This window comes from Poeciliopsis prolifica, unplaced genomic scaffold, assembly GCF_027474105.1.
Source record: "Poeciliopsis prolifica strain line A6 unplaced genomic scaffold, Auburn_PproV2 SCAFFOLD013, whole genome shotgun sequence".
NCBI classification, from domain to species: Eukaryota; Metazoa; Chordata; class Actinopteri; order Cyprinodontiformes; family Poeciliidae; genus Poeciliopsis; species Poeciliopsis prolifica.
In genome coordinates, this window is record NW_026562388.1 from 12,193,969 (window position 1) to 12,207,387 (window position 13,419).

General features: G+C 39.8%; 1 protein-coding gene across 5 annotated transcripts in view; it reads right to left on the reverse strand.

Annotated features, from left to right (window-relative positions):
• The window catches only part of tmem260 (transmembrane protein 260), a 70,330-nt gene that overhangs the window by 52,947 nt on the left and 3,964 nt on the right, over positions 1-13,419 (reverse strand). For 4 of the 5 annotated variants that reach the window (XM_055038506.1, XM_055038504.1, XM_055038503.1 and 1 more), the window contains exons 2-3: positions 10,375-10,406; positions 8,834-8,985 (exon numbers count right to left, since the gene is read on the reverse strand). In XM_055038506.1, the coding sequence (XP_054894481.1) occupies positions 8,834-8,889 (56 nt within the window). In that variant the 5' untranslated portion in view covers positions 8,890-8,985; positions 10,375-10,406. Of the gene's footprint in view, positions 1-4,820; positions 4,942-8,833; positions 8,986-10,374; positions 10,407-13,419 lie in introns of those variants that run through there. The other variant, XM_055038505.1, reaches the window with a different exon arrangement.

The following is a 13,419-nucleotide window of genomic DNA, read 5'->3' on the forward strand; positions in this document are numbered from 1 at the left end:
CCCGCACCCATAATTTTACCTCACTGCATGACAATTAACCCACAGCTCATGGACTTAGCAAGGGGGGGATTGATTTAGGGGTATAGCACAGGGTGCAGGGCAGTCATGGGGGGTCCAGCAATGTGGTTATTAAACAAAGTCTGCCCCTGCTTCTGAAGTTTGTCTGATGGCCATATTTTCCATCACACAGTCCTGTTTTCACCTTCTTTCTTCTCTCAAATGCCCAACAAATCTCTATGGTGGAGCTTGTCAGTCATTAGGAGTGCAGTGATATGAGTACAGAGCAGCTTGTAAATGACCCGTCTGTGTGAGCAGGACCACCTGGGTCCCAGTCAGCCTCCTGGGCGTTTCCACAGCTCACTCCTGCAGGCTGCGTCCTCCCGGGGCTTCTGGATATGAACAGGACTCATCCTGACACGGGCATGGCCGTGTTCCCTACTGTCAGCAGTCGGTGCAGAGCAGGCTGCTGCTCTGTGACAATGGGCTGGTTGAGACTTAGCAGGAAAGTGACAACAGTCAACAATGAGCCTATTCTATCAGCTGAGTCTCCCACCATAAAATGTCTCCATCATCATTTGGGTGATTAACACCAGATACAGTAAAACCTTAATAAAACCAAATATCACCAAAACATTATTTTATCTAAGTAATTTATTCAAAAGAGAAACTCTTACAGCAAATAAATTCAAATCCTAATGAGATGTATATTTTAAGTCTTTATTTCTGTTATTTTGATGTGAATATTAAAATAAAATGAAACCAAGACCAAAAACCAGGTTTCTGCAGGTTTCATCAACTCATATTTAAGGCTTTTTAAAGACTATTATGAATAACATTAAGACCTGTTTCACAACTGAAATGTTCCAGAGAAAATTGCATATTTTACTTTGTACTAGTACCAAGCCTATTTGGCACAGAATGCACATAACATTGAATAGGTTGGCGAGTAGTAAGCCAGCAGAGAAGACAAATGTCCAGCAAACAGTCAATAAAATTTAAGCCTACCGAAAATAGATGCAAAAATAAAAAATAAAAAAAACAGCTAACTAGCTAGCAAGGTTAAAAGCAGCCAGTTTGAGGGAGCCTCAATTTCTGTTGCAGGTGCATTTCTTTCTACTAGGGATTTCCTTCCACTAAACTTTCCATCAACATACTTGGGTTGAGAAATGTAAGAACAGCAGTTACCTCTGCAGCAGTATTTTCCATGATTGTGGAGACCAGAACATATTTTTGAATTATAGACATTTTTTATTGGTCTCATTTGATATTTTAATTTTATGAAATGTTTTTTTCTCATTAGCAATACAGTGTGATCATCAAAATTAACATAAACTCTTGAACACTCATTACTGAGTGCAATAAATCAAAAGATCCCAAAACTGGCTTCCTAAACTGAAATACATACATTTTTCAGTGATAAATTTGACTGTTGTCAACAAAAAAAGTAATTAGATAATTTCGCTAAATTTAAAAACTCTACAGAAAAGGATTCAATAAAGAAAATAAGTGTTGTAAATTACACTTGAAAATAAGGATTCCAAAATAAAATACTTTTTTCTTCCCTGCCAGGATGCAAGAAAATCTCTGAATAATCACCTTGAAGAACCAAATGAAACCTGCATGTTAACTCACTCTGTTCTACAACATCGGCCGGACAGGCGCCAGCATCAATCGTCTGCTAAATAACAGCACACAAAAAGTCTACACCAGCACTCTGTAGTGAATGAGGATTTACAATGGAGCTGGCCAAGCAAGCCGCTGTCACACACCACCCAGGGGAGCAGACAATACCACAGCTGTGCTACTGTGGATCACAGCAGCGCTGCTCTCTAACTGAGTAGTGGCAGCGCTGGAAAGGAATCACACATTCCTGAAGAGGGTAGAAAGCCCCGGAGAGGAGGTTGCCAGCTCAGGCTGAGGCCGAGGTTTCCAGCTGGCCCTCGCTTCTCTCCCCTTTGGGGCTCCCCTCTGGCCAGGACCCTAGCCAGGGTACTTAGCAGCTATTATATGAAGGGTAAGTGTGTGATGTAGTGCTTTGAAGTTTCAAAGCCAAGCAAGACAGACAAACATTAAATGATAACGTATGTCAGGAAATCAAAGGCTGGGCTAAATCAAATACTGCAAAGTGTCAGTCAGTCATTATTGAATGATGAACTGGTACATGAATGTAACACCATTATACACTCTTATTAACACTGAGGAGCTACATCTATAGTGAGTCTTCGAAAAAGAACTCACTATTCTTTTTAGGAGAACTATGGTGAGTTCTTAATTCATTTATTTTCATTTATTTCTTTTGAACAATTTGACTTATTGTCAGAAGAACTAATACTCAAAAGACATGGTTCACACATTTTTAAAATGTTGTTACATTTACTTTTTGGTTTTAGAAATGTAAAATGTAAACATTTACCATAATGTTTATCGCCACTTCAAGTGAAAGATGACACAAAACATAATATATATTTCTAGATGGGAAACGTGTTTCAGCAGCAGCAGATGAGTGTTTACAGAGTTTTTTAGAGGTTTGCCTTTGACTGCTAACTCTGGTTAATTGCTCTTCAACAGTATTTCAATTACATTATGGAATTCCTCAAGGTCCATTTTAGTCCAGCTATGGTTATCTTTGTATATGATAGATTTAAAATATTTCCTCATAGATTACAGATCACTGATACAGTACTGAAACAACAAAGGATTTTTTTCCTGCAGTACTTAAATACAATATATTGAACATGAATATATAAATATGTAAAATTCACCTAACAATATGAATGTTTTTGCCAATTCAAAATATTTTTTCCTAAACTCTTGTTTTTTTTTTCCCACATTTTTCATGAATCACAGATCCTGGAGCCAATCCCTGCATTCCTTCTCCCACCCTGTGTGCAGATGCAAGGCTGAAGGGCAAACAAGGGCCCCAGGCTCCTTCCAGGAGAGCGCTCCTGAGCTACAAGTGCGTGTAAAATTAATCACCACAATTCTCTACAACAACCACTGACATGACAATTTCTCCCAGAATGCCGTCTTAATCTCCACCACACACACAAAAATTACGAGAGTAAAAAAACAAACAAACAAAAAAAAAACAATTTAGAAAAACCCTCCTGTTTATGCAATTCCCTGAATACCATTTCTATTGCTGCTTTTTCCAACAAAGTCATTAGGCACACACCAGCAATATATAAATGTTGCTATATAGATTCCATTAACTAATTCTGGGTGAATTGTAATTGCCGAGTCTGATCTGTCTCTGTGCCTGGTGCCTTATTAAGGCAGCCTGTGGTGGGCGAGGAATGTAATACTGACGTCCGAGACAGACACAATCTCAGGCCCACGGGCGAAAGGAATATTAAACCGCTACTGTATTCTGCTGCCTATCTAACCCTCCTCTCCGCCACCCTTCAGCTCTATCCTCACGCCGTAGTCAGTAATGAGGAAATAACATCTTCATTAGACATCTGTTTAACTGTATTAGAGGATAAGTCCTGGGGGAACCATTGGTCATGCTGAGGATGGGGAGAGCAGAGGAGGTCTGTTGGACTACAATGTGACACATGAGATACAGCAGAAAGAAAACAGAAGGGAACAAGAGTCCAGAGGGCTTGGGAGACAGGGGGGTTCTGGAAATGCACAGTGACTCGAATCAGCTGGGGTTGTGCTCCGCCGACCCAGATCAGCAATCACTTGGTTGAAAGCTAAAGATCCAGGCATTTTTTCAGACAGTGAATGTGCCATATGAACAGGTTCCACAATGCTCTTTTGTGTAGAAGTTGTTACTGAGGGAACAACTTTTTTGTGTAAAAGTTGTTCCCTCTAAAACGCAAATGTACAGGAAGGAAGCACAAAAGCTGCAAGAAACTTCTAGAAAGGAAACTGTCCTGTATTTGTAGATATTAACTCCTGAGCGGTTTTTGGAAAATACGTTTTATTTTACTATCAACCAACAATTGTATTTTTGACACTTCAATTTATACACAAAGTTTAAAAAAATAATGTTTGCATAAATATATGTTATTGGGGTTTCAATGAGTGGTGTGATGTGACAAATTAATGTAATTTATATAGAATAAAAAATTTTAAAAATATTTGTCACATTTGATGGTCACTGAGGAGTTACCTAGTAACCCCAGCAAAGCTCCAGCACATTTGGTCAGATGGTTTTATCGTTGTATGTGTTGTAGAATGGCTGCTGGAAAAGACAAGTGTTTTGTTTTGAGTTACTATTCAAAAACAACTTGCTGCATTCTTGTTGGTTGTGCAGGAGGCTCTACTTCTGCTTTTCAAAGATGTATGGTTGTATTATTGCGCATCTGTTTGCAGCCATTTTCACAGTCGAGTGTAAATGTTGACTTGAGGCAGAAGCAACTTATTTGGATTTAAAGTGACAAAAGGCCCTAAAATAGCTCATTCTGAAACGAGCTCAAAATAACAGTAAAATCTCATCATCAAGAATGACTTTGTAAATAAAATGTCATTAACATGTTTAGCTCATTGACCTCTCCTAACCTGATCAAGGAAGCATCATAGGTCACCTTTAGTAGTTTTTAAAAAGGAACTTCCTAAAATCCATGTCAGACGTTCAGAACTTTACAAAATCAGTGACTGGAAATCGGCCTTCACCTATCAGTGCATCTCTAGAAAAACTAATTTTCTTATGTCTGCTCAGGATAAAGATTTCATCCGAGTGCAGCAGATGTGAGAAGGAGGGGCAGCCTGGTCACCTGCAGGGAGAGGTAAGAAAGCCATCTAACAAAACAAACCTATTCAGCTGTTCTCACCACCACGATACACCTTACTTCTGTGGAAAAACAGCCCACCTGAGTGAGGAGAAAACGTGCCATCCTGACCATATGGTGAAGGTCCTTATAAGGAGCAGGAGATGGATGAAAGCCCATTCTCCTGTCCACTGAGGCATCAGCTGTGCCACATGGGCTCTCTCTGGAGGGAAAGAAAGGTCAGACATGTTTGCTTCTGCAGGTCTGTTATGTAATCAAGTGATCAAACCAAATGTGCTGATGACTGAGTGTTTTTTTATTTTGTTTTTTTTATTTCCCGATATGATGGCTGTCAGCTCTTAACGCACCCGCTCCGGGTTTCTCAGGATAAGCTCAGGAACGGAAAGAGATTCCTCTCAGGTAGCAGAGATTCAGAGCAGCTTTGGCAGATAAACTGTGAAATGAGAGGGAGCGCGTAATATGGAGCTGTCTGGATTATCCCGCTACGAAGGGTGCATTCCTCCACAAACTCACGGCTGAGACCTGTGGCACTTCACCCAACATTTCCTCCGTGAAAACTCTGAGTGCAATCAATGGTGATTATCATTACGTCCAGCATCCTCAAAGGCTTGTCAGGCCGCGGTGTGAAAACATAAAAAGACATGCAATTTGGCAATCAAACCGCATGATCAAGCCAAGAGGGCTGTAATTGACAAATCAAAGGAAGGCTAAAATGCTGCATTTAAACTTATGCAAGAGAGAGAATTGGCTTCCGAGCCTATCAACTTACATTCCCTCCACATTAACCATGGCAATCTGGCCAACTAATTTAAACTGATACATCAAAGGCTTGCCATGTTGGGTGTATTCCAGACAAATTTCAAGGTCTTACAAATTTATCATTTGATGGAAACTGCCAACAAGTACCCACTTTAATTTCAATATTTCTTCCCATCTGAACATAATCACACGACACAATCATTTGATTGGGGTTGGGTATATTTCTGAGCTGAAGAAAAACTGCACACAAATGTAATAGAAAGAGACAAAAATAATGTTTCTGAATTTAATTACTGAGGGAAAAGACTCAGACAATTTGTCAAAGAATGATCAGCTGGTCATTTTCTAATGAAGAAAAGGTCAAAGCAGAGTTTACTGACAGGAACTGAACCAATTTTAAAATTCTGGATTCATCCAGAATACGGGGGCCAATCATGTCAAAACTACATAGTTTTCCAGACTCAAATTTCCAGGGTTCTCAGTCTCATCAGTCCATTTTGAAAGTATGTATGCAAGAATTTATTACAGCTGGTTGTCAGGTTGTAGCTCCTTCTTAATACTTACATAAAGCCTGTAGTTCTCCAGACAACAAAGAAACTCTAAAAGTAACTGGTTTTCTACAAAAGTGCATTTGACCATTCTTCTGGACCTGTTAATAACTCTCTCTCTACACAAAATGTTCCACAGAATCATAGCCCAACCTAAAGTAGGTCCTGGACAGATAATAACTAAAGGTTTTTATGCTTATTTTTCCAAATTGAAAGCATAGATTATACATTCTCAATTCAGCTTATGCGATGAGACTGTGCTCTGGCTCAAGTCTTCTCTATTCCACTGAACCGGGTTGAATGGAGAGTATGGTTTTAGCTTCTCATAATGACCATTTATTGTAGTATAATCCATATCTGGATATAAATCCTCAGAGATTACAATAAAGCTACACGCAGAAAGCTAAATGTCACCCTGGCATGTTTTCTGCCAATGGAATTAAAAAAGAAATCAGTTCTCCAACTCGCTGCAATATTGCAATAAATGCAAAAAAACCGAACAATTATTTTTTTGGAGTCAATTATTCTGTTGATTATTCTGGTGATTAATCAAATATAAAATTGCCTCATTCCACAGATTTTTTTTTAAATTACATTAAAAGATGCAAATAAACCAATTTAATTTCTTTTTGAATAAGAAAAAAAACTTTTTATTACCTAAATGCAATAACCAAGTGAAGCTAATGCTATTCCACCTGTGAAGTTTTGGATAAAGCATATTTACAGAGAAAAGTGTATATATTGTAACTTTAATTACAATATATTTATTGTGAATACATGCAAAAGGAATTTTTTCTACAATTTTGGCCCACTTACTGTTCGAAACATGTTTTTTTTTTCAGCAAATGTTCTTTTTTGAGTCTGTATACTACAGTTAAAAATTAATGAAGTACTAAATTAGCAGATAATTGTTTTAATAATCAATTAATTGTTTCAGTCCAAAATAAAATTGCAATGAAAGTGGTCAAAATGCATTGTTCTTCTCTTAAAATAAGTAGGAGATTGCTAGTGCACTCTGAACTGAAAGCCTCCCCAATTTATGTCATAGCCTTGCTTTTTGCTGACAAACACACTTATAGGCAAAGCACCACACATCTGGCACCGTCACAATTTCATCTTCGTTTGCTCTCCTGTTGCACGCTCGCAGAAGTTACATCATGCTCCCATCACGAAAGAAGCAAATTAGACGTGGAAGACTAGAAATGTTTCGCTTTGCATCAACTGGGACAAAAAAGTAAAATGGTCACACTGAGCCACCACCAACAATGCAATGTGGAAAATGACCGTGATGAGCATAAGGGTGATGTAAGGCCAACCACAAGGAGGTGAAAAAGATGCACAACAAACAAATGTACCAGATACTCCTTACGTGATGAAGTCAGCATGCAGGCAAAGCTGCATGGTGGGTAGATGACAATGCAGAGACTGTAACCTGTGTTCACGGTTGAGTGAGGGGAGAGGTGGCTGAACAGAGGCGAGAGGGAGGAGCACGGTTAGCGATCCTGCTCCCCTCAGACACTGGAGGCAAGAAGGGGGAGATTAGAAATCGTGCCATGTCAGGATTGGGAGCATGCTGGGCAGCGCTGGGGCAGGAGAACATGGGACGTCAGGGGAGGGCGGGGCTGCAGGGCACCATAATTGTGATATACATACACACACACGCACCATCACAACGGGTGGTTGATGGGTAAACAGGCAGGGAAGGGCGGTGGGAGGAAGGAGGGCGACTGGGTACTGCTGCTGAATACTGAACAGAGGATCAGGGACGCCACTGCATGTCAGTCAGGACCTAAAATACTGCTCCATGTTACAGACGGCATCAAAAGTAAGCAGAGAAATGTTGAGATGACGCTTCTATTCAGAACTTGCTAAAGTGTACTTTACAACGCTTTGAGATTCAGGAAACTTTTTTTGTATCTCCTCAAATAGAAATGTGAAAAATTTGGCATTTGTATTAAGCTTCCTTTAATATGACACCCCAAAATGAAATTATCCTCAGAAGTCACCACATTAGTCAACAAAATCGAAAACAAAATTTGTTTCTTAAAACAGACAACACACTTCACTAAATAATGATTACACATTGCAATTGAAATGCAACTGACCACACAGAAAAATAAATAATGATCAGAACAACAAGCATTAGTGATCAAATGTCATTGTTTAAAGAAAACCATAAAAAGCTAAAACATGTGGAAGAAGGTACTCTGATTCAATGAGATCTAAGTTAGACTTTTGGAAAAGCAATAATGCATGTTGCTCCGCACACACCCTTCACAACAGAAAACAGGGTGGTAGCACCATCCTGCTGCAGAAAGGCTTTTTTGCATGTGTTTGGCAAGGTCCACACCAAAATCCAATGAGGCTCTGCTGGCATACTGTTAAGGAAAGTGTTAGCAGGACTGTAGATCAAACATGATTGGATGGATGAGAAGTTTGTATTGGTATAATTGACTATATCAAACAGGAAAAGATTTTGGTTTTGGTTGTTTTACTAAAGATGAATCTAGCTCTATGGATGTCTTATAGAAATAATACTAAGTTAACAATAATAAGTTAATTGTACAGACGTAATTTAGAAAAAATAGATATTGTGATATGAAGTAAAAATTTGATTTGTAAATATAGAATGCAAGATAACTTCTCTTTAATGGAAGAACTCCAAAAATCTTCAGAAATTATAAAAAGGAATACATTTACTTTGAGGTGAAAAATAAAATAAAATAAAATAAAATCAATGCACAGTAATGACAAAAACGTAGAGCAGTTAAGTATGTATTTTCATACCTGCAGACTGTCAGAGTGAAGCACCCACAAGCTGCAGCTCCTAGAAGGCTGCACATAAGGTTGACACTGTGAGCTGGAGACAACGAGGGTAGCAGATAAATAGACAAACGGGCCAAGAGCGTGAAGACTGGATATCCTGGAGGATGAGCTACCTGAGAACGAAACGACAAAATCTTTCATCAAAACAGCTCAAGCTCAGTCAGCTGGAGTAGAAAAGAAGACAATTTTCCAGAAAGGGCAATTCCAGTTATAGCAGGCTAGATTTGGCCCACAGACCTTGAGTTTGACACATGTGGTCTATCACATCTATTGCGGTTTAACATAACAAAATGTCAAGAAGTTCAAAGGGTATGTATACATTATAAGGCACTGTATGTTGCACTGGCAATCCTTTATATATAATGTAGTTATATACAATAGAAATAAAGAAAATCTAGCTTGGTATGACGGCTGCTGACTTTGCTACTATAGCGCACATCTCCTCCTGCTTCTTCTGGCCTCTTCCCAAGGACAACACAGCTCCCCTGGGCCCGTGATGAAGCACGTGGTGCTCAACAGACTCAGCCCCCGAGCCACCTAAGAGCCGCAGTCGCTCTCGCCTGGGGGATCTCGGCAATCACAGCAATTAGCCGCTAAGTCTCCTCCACCCAGATAAAGGCTCAGTCATTAAACACAGGCTCATTCCCTGGCACTGATAACACGAGCCGTGCAGGCAGGGAGAAGGGACAGCTCCTCACAAATGAGCACAGAGCTGAAAGGTGAAAAAGTGACTGCTGCCACAGTCACCTCAAACAAGGAGAAGTCTTGGTGGGTAATTTCAGCTGTGAAAAAGGGAATGAATCTGAGTGAACATAAAAAGATGGCACAGGCTTGAAGATGCATCTAAAGAAATAAAAGAAGGCCAAATGAGGGATTGTTTGAAGGACGTAGGAAGAGCTAAACAACTGATTTAAGTGTAGAGACATGCAGCTAAAGGCCACTGATGGAGCAAATGGAAGCAGATCTCTGCAGCTCTGGGGACCATGAGAGGGGGCTCTGGCAGCTTGGGGCAAAGGGACAGCCTGCGAGGCCCTGGGGAGGCCTGAACGGCAGACAGGCAGGCCACACGGACTGCAGCACTAACCGCAGGATTACTGGCATAGTGACACCGACACAGCCTCCCTAAAAGGATCACAGCGGCGTAATAAACTTTATTAAATAATAAAACTTATTATAACTGTTAACCCGATTTAGTTCATTCTTTGCGGCTTACACACACACACAAAAAAGAGGGGTGGATATAATAAGCCTTATACCGTACATAAGGCAAAGCCTACAAAAGCCATCGCCTTACCATTGACTTTAATTGGATTTGAAAAACGGGTTGCAAATTATAGCATTCTCTACTTGCAACTTAGTAAAATAAGTGTATAGAAAAGCAGGGAGAAAAACCTGTGGACTGAAAGTAAATTAATCTGCTTTCTGCCCATGCTTAATTAAACTTCCCTAATGCTTATAAGAGTTAATGAGTGAATTGATTAAACAATACGGCTAATACTTACCCCCAGCTCACATGCGGTGGTGATCAGCTCTCCTGTGGAAGGGAGAAGGGAAGGAAATTAATGTAAACCCAATAATTATTATTAAGAGACAAGTCTGCTCCCAAAGTTTTCCCAAATCAAATACTTGCACTGGGGTTTTGCATTAATTTGCCAGGATCAAAACCTGCAAATCTTCCCAGTGTGACATTTCCTAAGCGGCACGCTCATTCTCTTCATCTTCCGCGTCTCCCCTGATGCCACCCTCCCTTCTTCTGCACACACACACACACACGCAGATATAAACACATGCGCAAACCATGAGACTCCCTCTCCAATGCCCTGTCACACAAAGACACATATGCAGATCTGAGAATAATGCTTCCACTTCCATCCTCCCTGTGCATCAGGGTCCCTTCCCTTCTTCCTTTCTTTCACCGTTCAATGTGCCTTTCTGCCGCTCCCACACTCCCAGTGTCTTAGTGTCTCCTTTAGTCCGTTGGGCACAAACAGAAAAGGCTACGTCGGTGACAGTCACAGAATGAGGTAAGCTTTAAAAAAAAAAAAAAAAAGCCGGCTGCACAGTTTTCTGACAAGCTCTGTGTGAGGCACCACACAAAGTGAAAAGAAAACCCCTAAAAGCTATTTGAGGCAGCTTTAATGTATCTGGGCGCAAACCCATTTGTGCCAGAATACACCCAGAGCGTTTCAAATTATACTGATTTCTCACCCAATGTTTGCATCTCCCACTCATGGAAATTGAAATTTGGTTCAGATTAAATGACATTGATAAATGCTGGGGGGGGATCAAGATGGCTCCCTCTACTGGTACTCCAGGGGAAGTCCTTTTCTCGTCACATTTATCCAGTCAGAGTGATGTTTTGTTTTCTTTAAGATTTAGAAAGCAGGTAGGTGATGTTTACTCAAGATTTAGGAGTCAAGCTAGTTCTCAAACTTACCAAAAAGAGAAATGTAAAACCACAAACATCAATGTGTTATTATTGGAATTTTATGTGACACAGCAGAACTAAGTAGTAGGTAACAGAGGTGGAAGGACAATTATAAATGTTATTTTTTGGAGGGGTTAGATAAAATTTGAAAAGTGTGGTGTGCATATGTCTTCAGCATGCATAAGCTGAATACATAAGACAGAAGTCACTTAGTTGGAAAATAAAGTCTGCCTGTGAGTCATTTTTAGCACAATGGCTGTTTTGGCAGTTCCTGAATCAACCACCCACTAACACAACATGGTGGTGGCAGTGTCATACTGTAGGAATGATTTTCTTTAGCAAAAAGAGAAGATGTTAAGAATTGAAGGGAACCAAAATTGCAAACTGAACTTCATAAAATAAATAATGCTCTAAGAAAGGAAAATTATGCATCACCAGGGAACACTTCCCAAGAATAAGCTGTACAACTTTACAGCTTATCAAGTAAAATATTTCCATTCGTTCATATTTTGAAATGTAAACACATAATTTATTGTTGTTTTTATTAAAGATTAGTTGAAAAAAAGTTTTAAAAAATTTTCTGTTTTTTAGATTTGAAAAAATTATCAATTTGAGTTTTTCCTTTTTAATTTCAATAAGAATTAAAAACGATAATTTCCTCACAAGGAACAGATAACAATTGTGTATCATATTTTCCATGAAGAATATGCAAAAATGTCAGTGTCTAGATGTCCAAAGTTGTTATCTACACCTGTATTTGCAGTGAAACAAGGTTTTACCTCATAAACAAAGGTCACCAATACCTTTTCTGATTTTTATTTATGAAAAATATTCCAAACCATTCAGAATATTCCTTTCACTTAGCAATTATTTAAAATCATACCAAACCTCATTGACGCTTATGGTTGTAACCTGACACAATGAGAAAAAGTTCCAGCGGTAGAAATACTTTTGCAAGGCACCATAAAACCATAAATGGTTATTTCAAATGCAAACAGCTGTAAGAGTGTTTACATTTCACAAATAAACGTGCAGAGCAACATCGTCCACAACAGACCTCCATTTTAGAGCAGAATGGCTGAATTTCAGATGGCACTGGTTGCTTCACATATTTTGAAACCCTGTCGATACAGCAAATTATGATGCCTAAAATTCTGCCACATGAGGAGCCCAAACACTTATCAGTCTAATGGGCCATGAAGTCAGAACTCCTCCACCTGCACGGCTTAAATGTTTTTACAGCTCAGTTTCACCTGGCATCAGCCGCCAGCTACCAGCCTTCATTCCACATCACACTTTCTCATCCTTCATCAGTTTCTCAATTTCACTCATTTTCCCGCAGTAGTGGCACACTTTTACCCCATTCAGCACAGAAACTAGCACTAAGCCAAACATTCATCTCAGTGCCACAGAGATGCGGTTCTGCAGCCCCAGTACTAAAAAGGGAAAATATTGACTCTACAGGGATGCAGTGCGGGTGCCAAAAGTCTTTGTGATTGTGGAGCATGGGCACCCACATCAGTCTTCTCATAATCCCCATCATTTCCACACTTCACATTCCTAGACAACAGCGTACCCACGGGGCTGCGCTCAAGCCTCTCCAGGGCACATCACACCTAAAGAGATTAGGACACAGAGACGGAGACCTGGAGAATTCGGAAGGGTGTTCAGCTGGCACTATCAGAGCGGGCATCCTGCACCGTCCCTAAACACTGTGGAGAAGGGGCTGGCCGTTTTTTCAAAGACCCTGCTAGACAGCAGCACAACCAGCAGGGCTACTCAGCGCTCCAATTGCCCGCTCCTCTCCTCAGCTCTTTTTTATGTGGTCGAGTTTTCCTTATCCTTTCATTCTGGAGAAACGCTTTCCCTTCTGCAGCTGAAGACTGCACACCTAACAAGTAGAGCCTTCATGCCTCCTAGTCCATATTTATAAGTTTGTAACCTTGCTATCACTCCTAAATAAATTAACTGTATGAGCCATTACTTCTAATAAAATGTATTTTAGGAATGGTAAACAAATAAAGCTGGATTTTAAAACATCCTGAGTGAGATGTAACATTGGAATTAAATAAATATATTTCCATTACAGAATGTGTCTCTGTTGATGTCACAGGTGTCA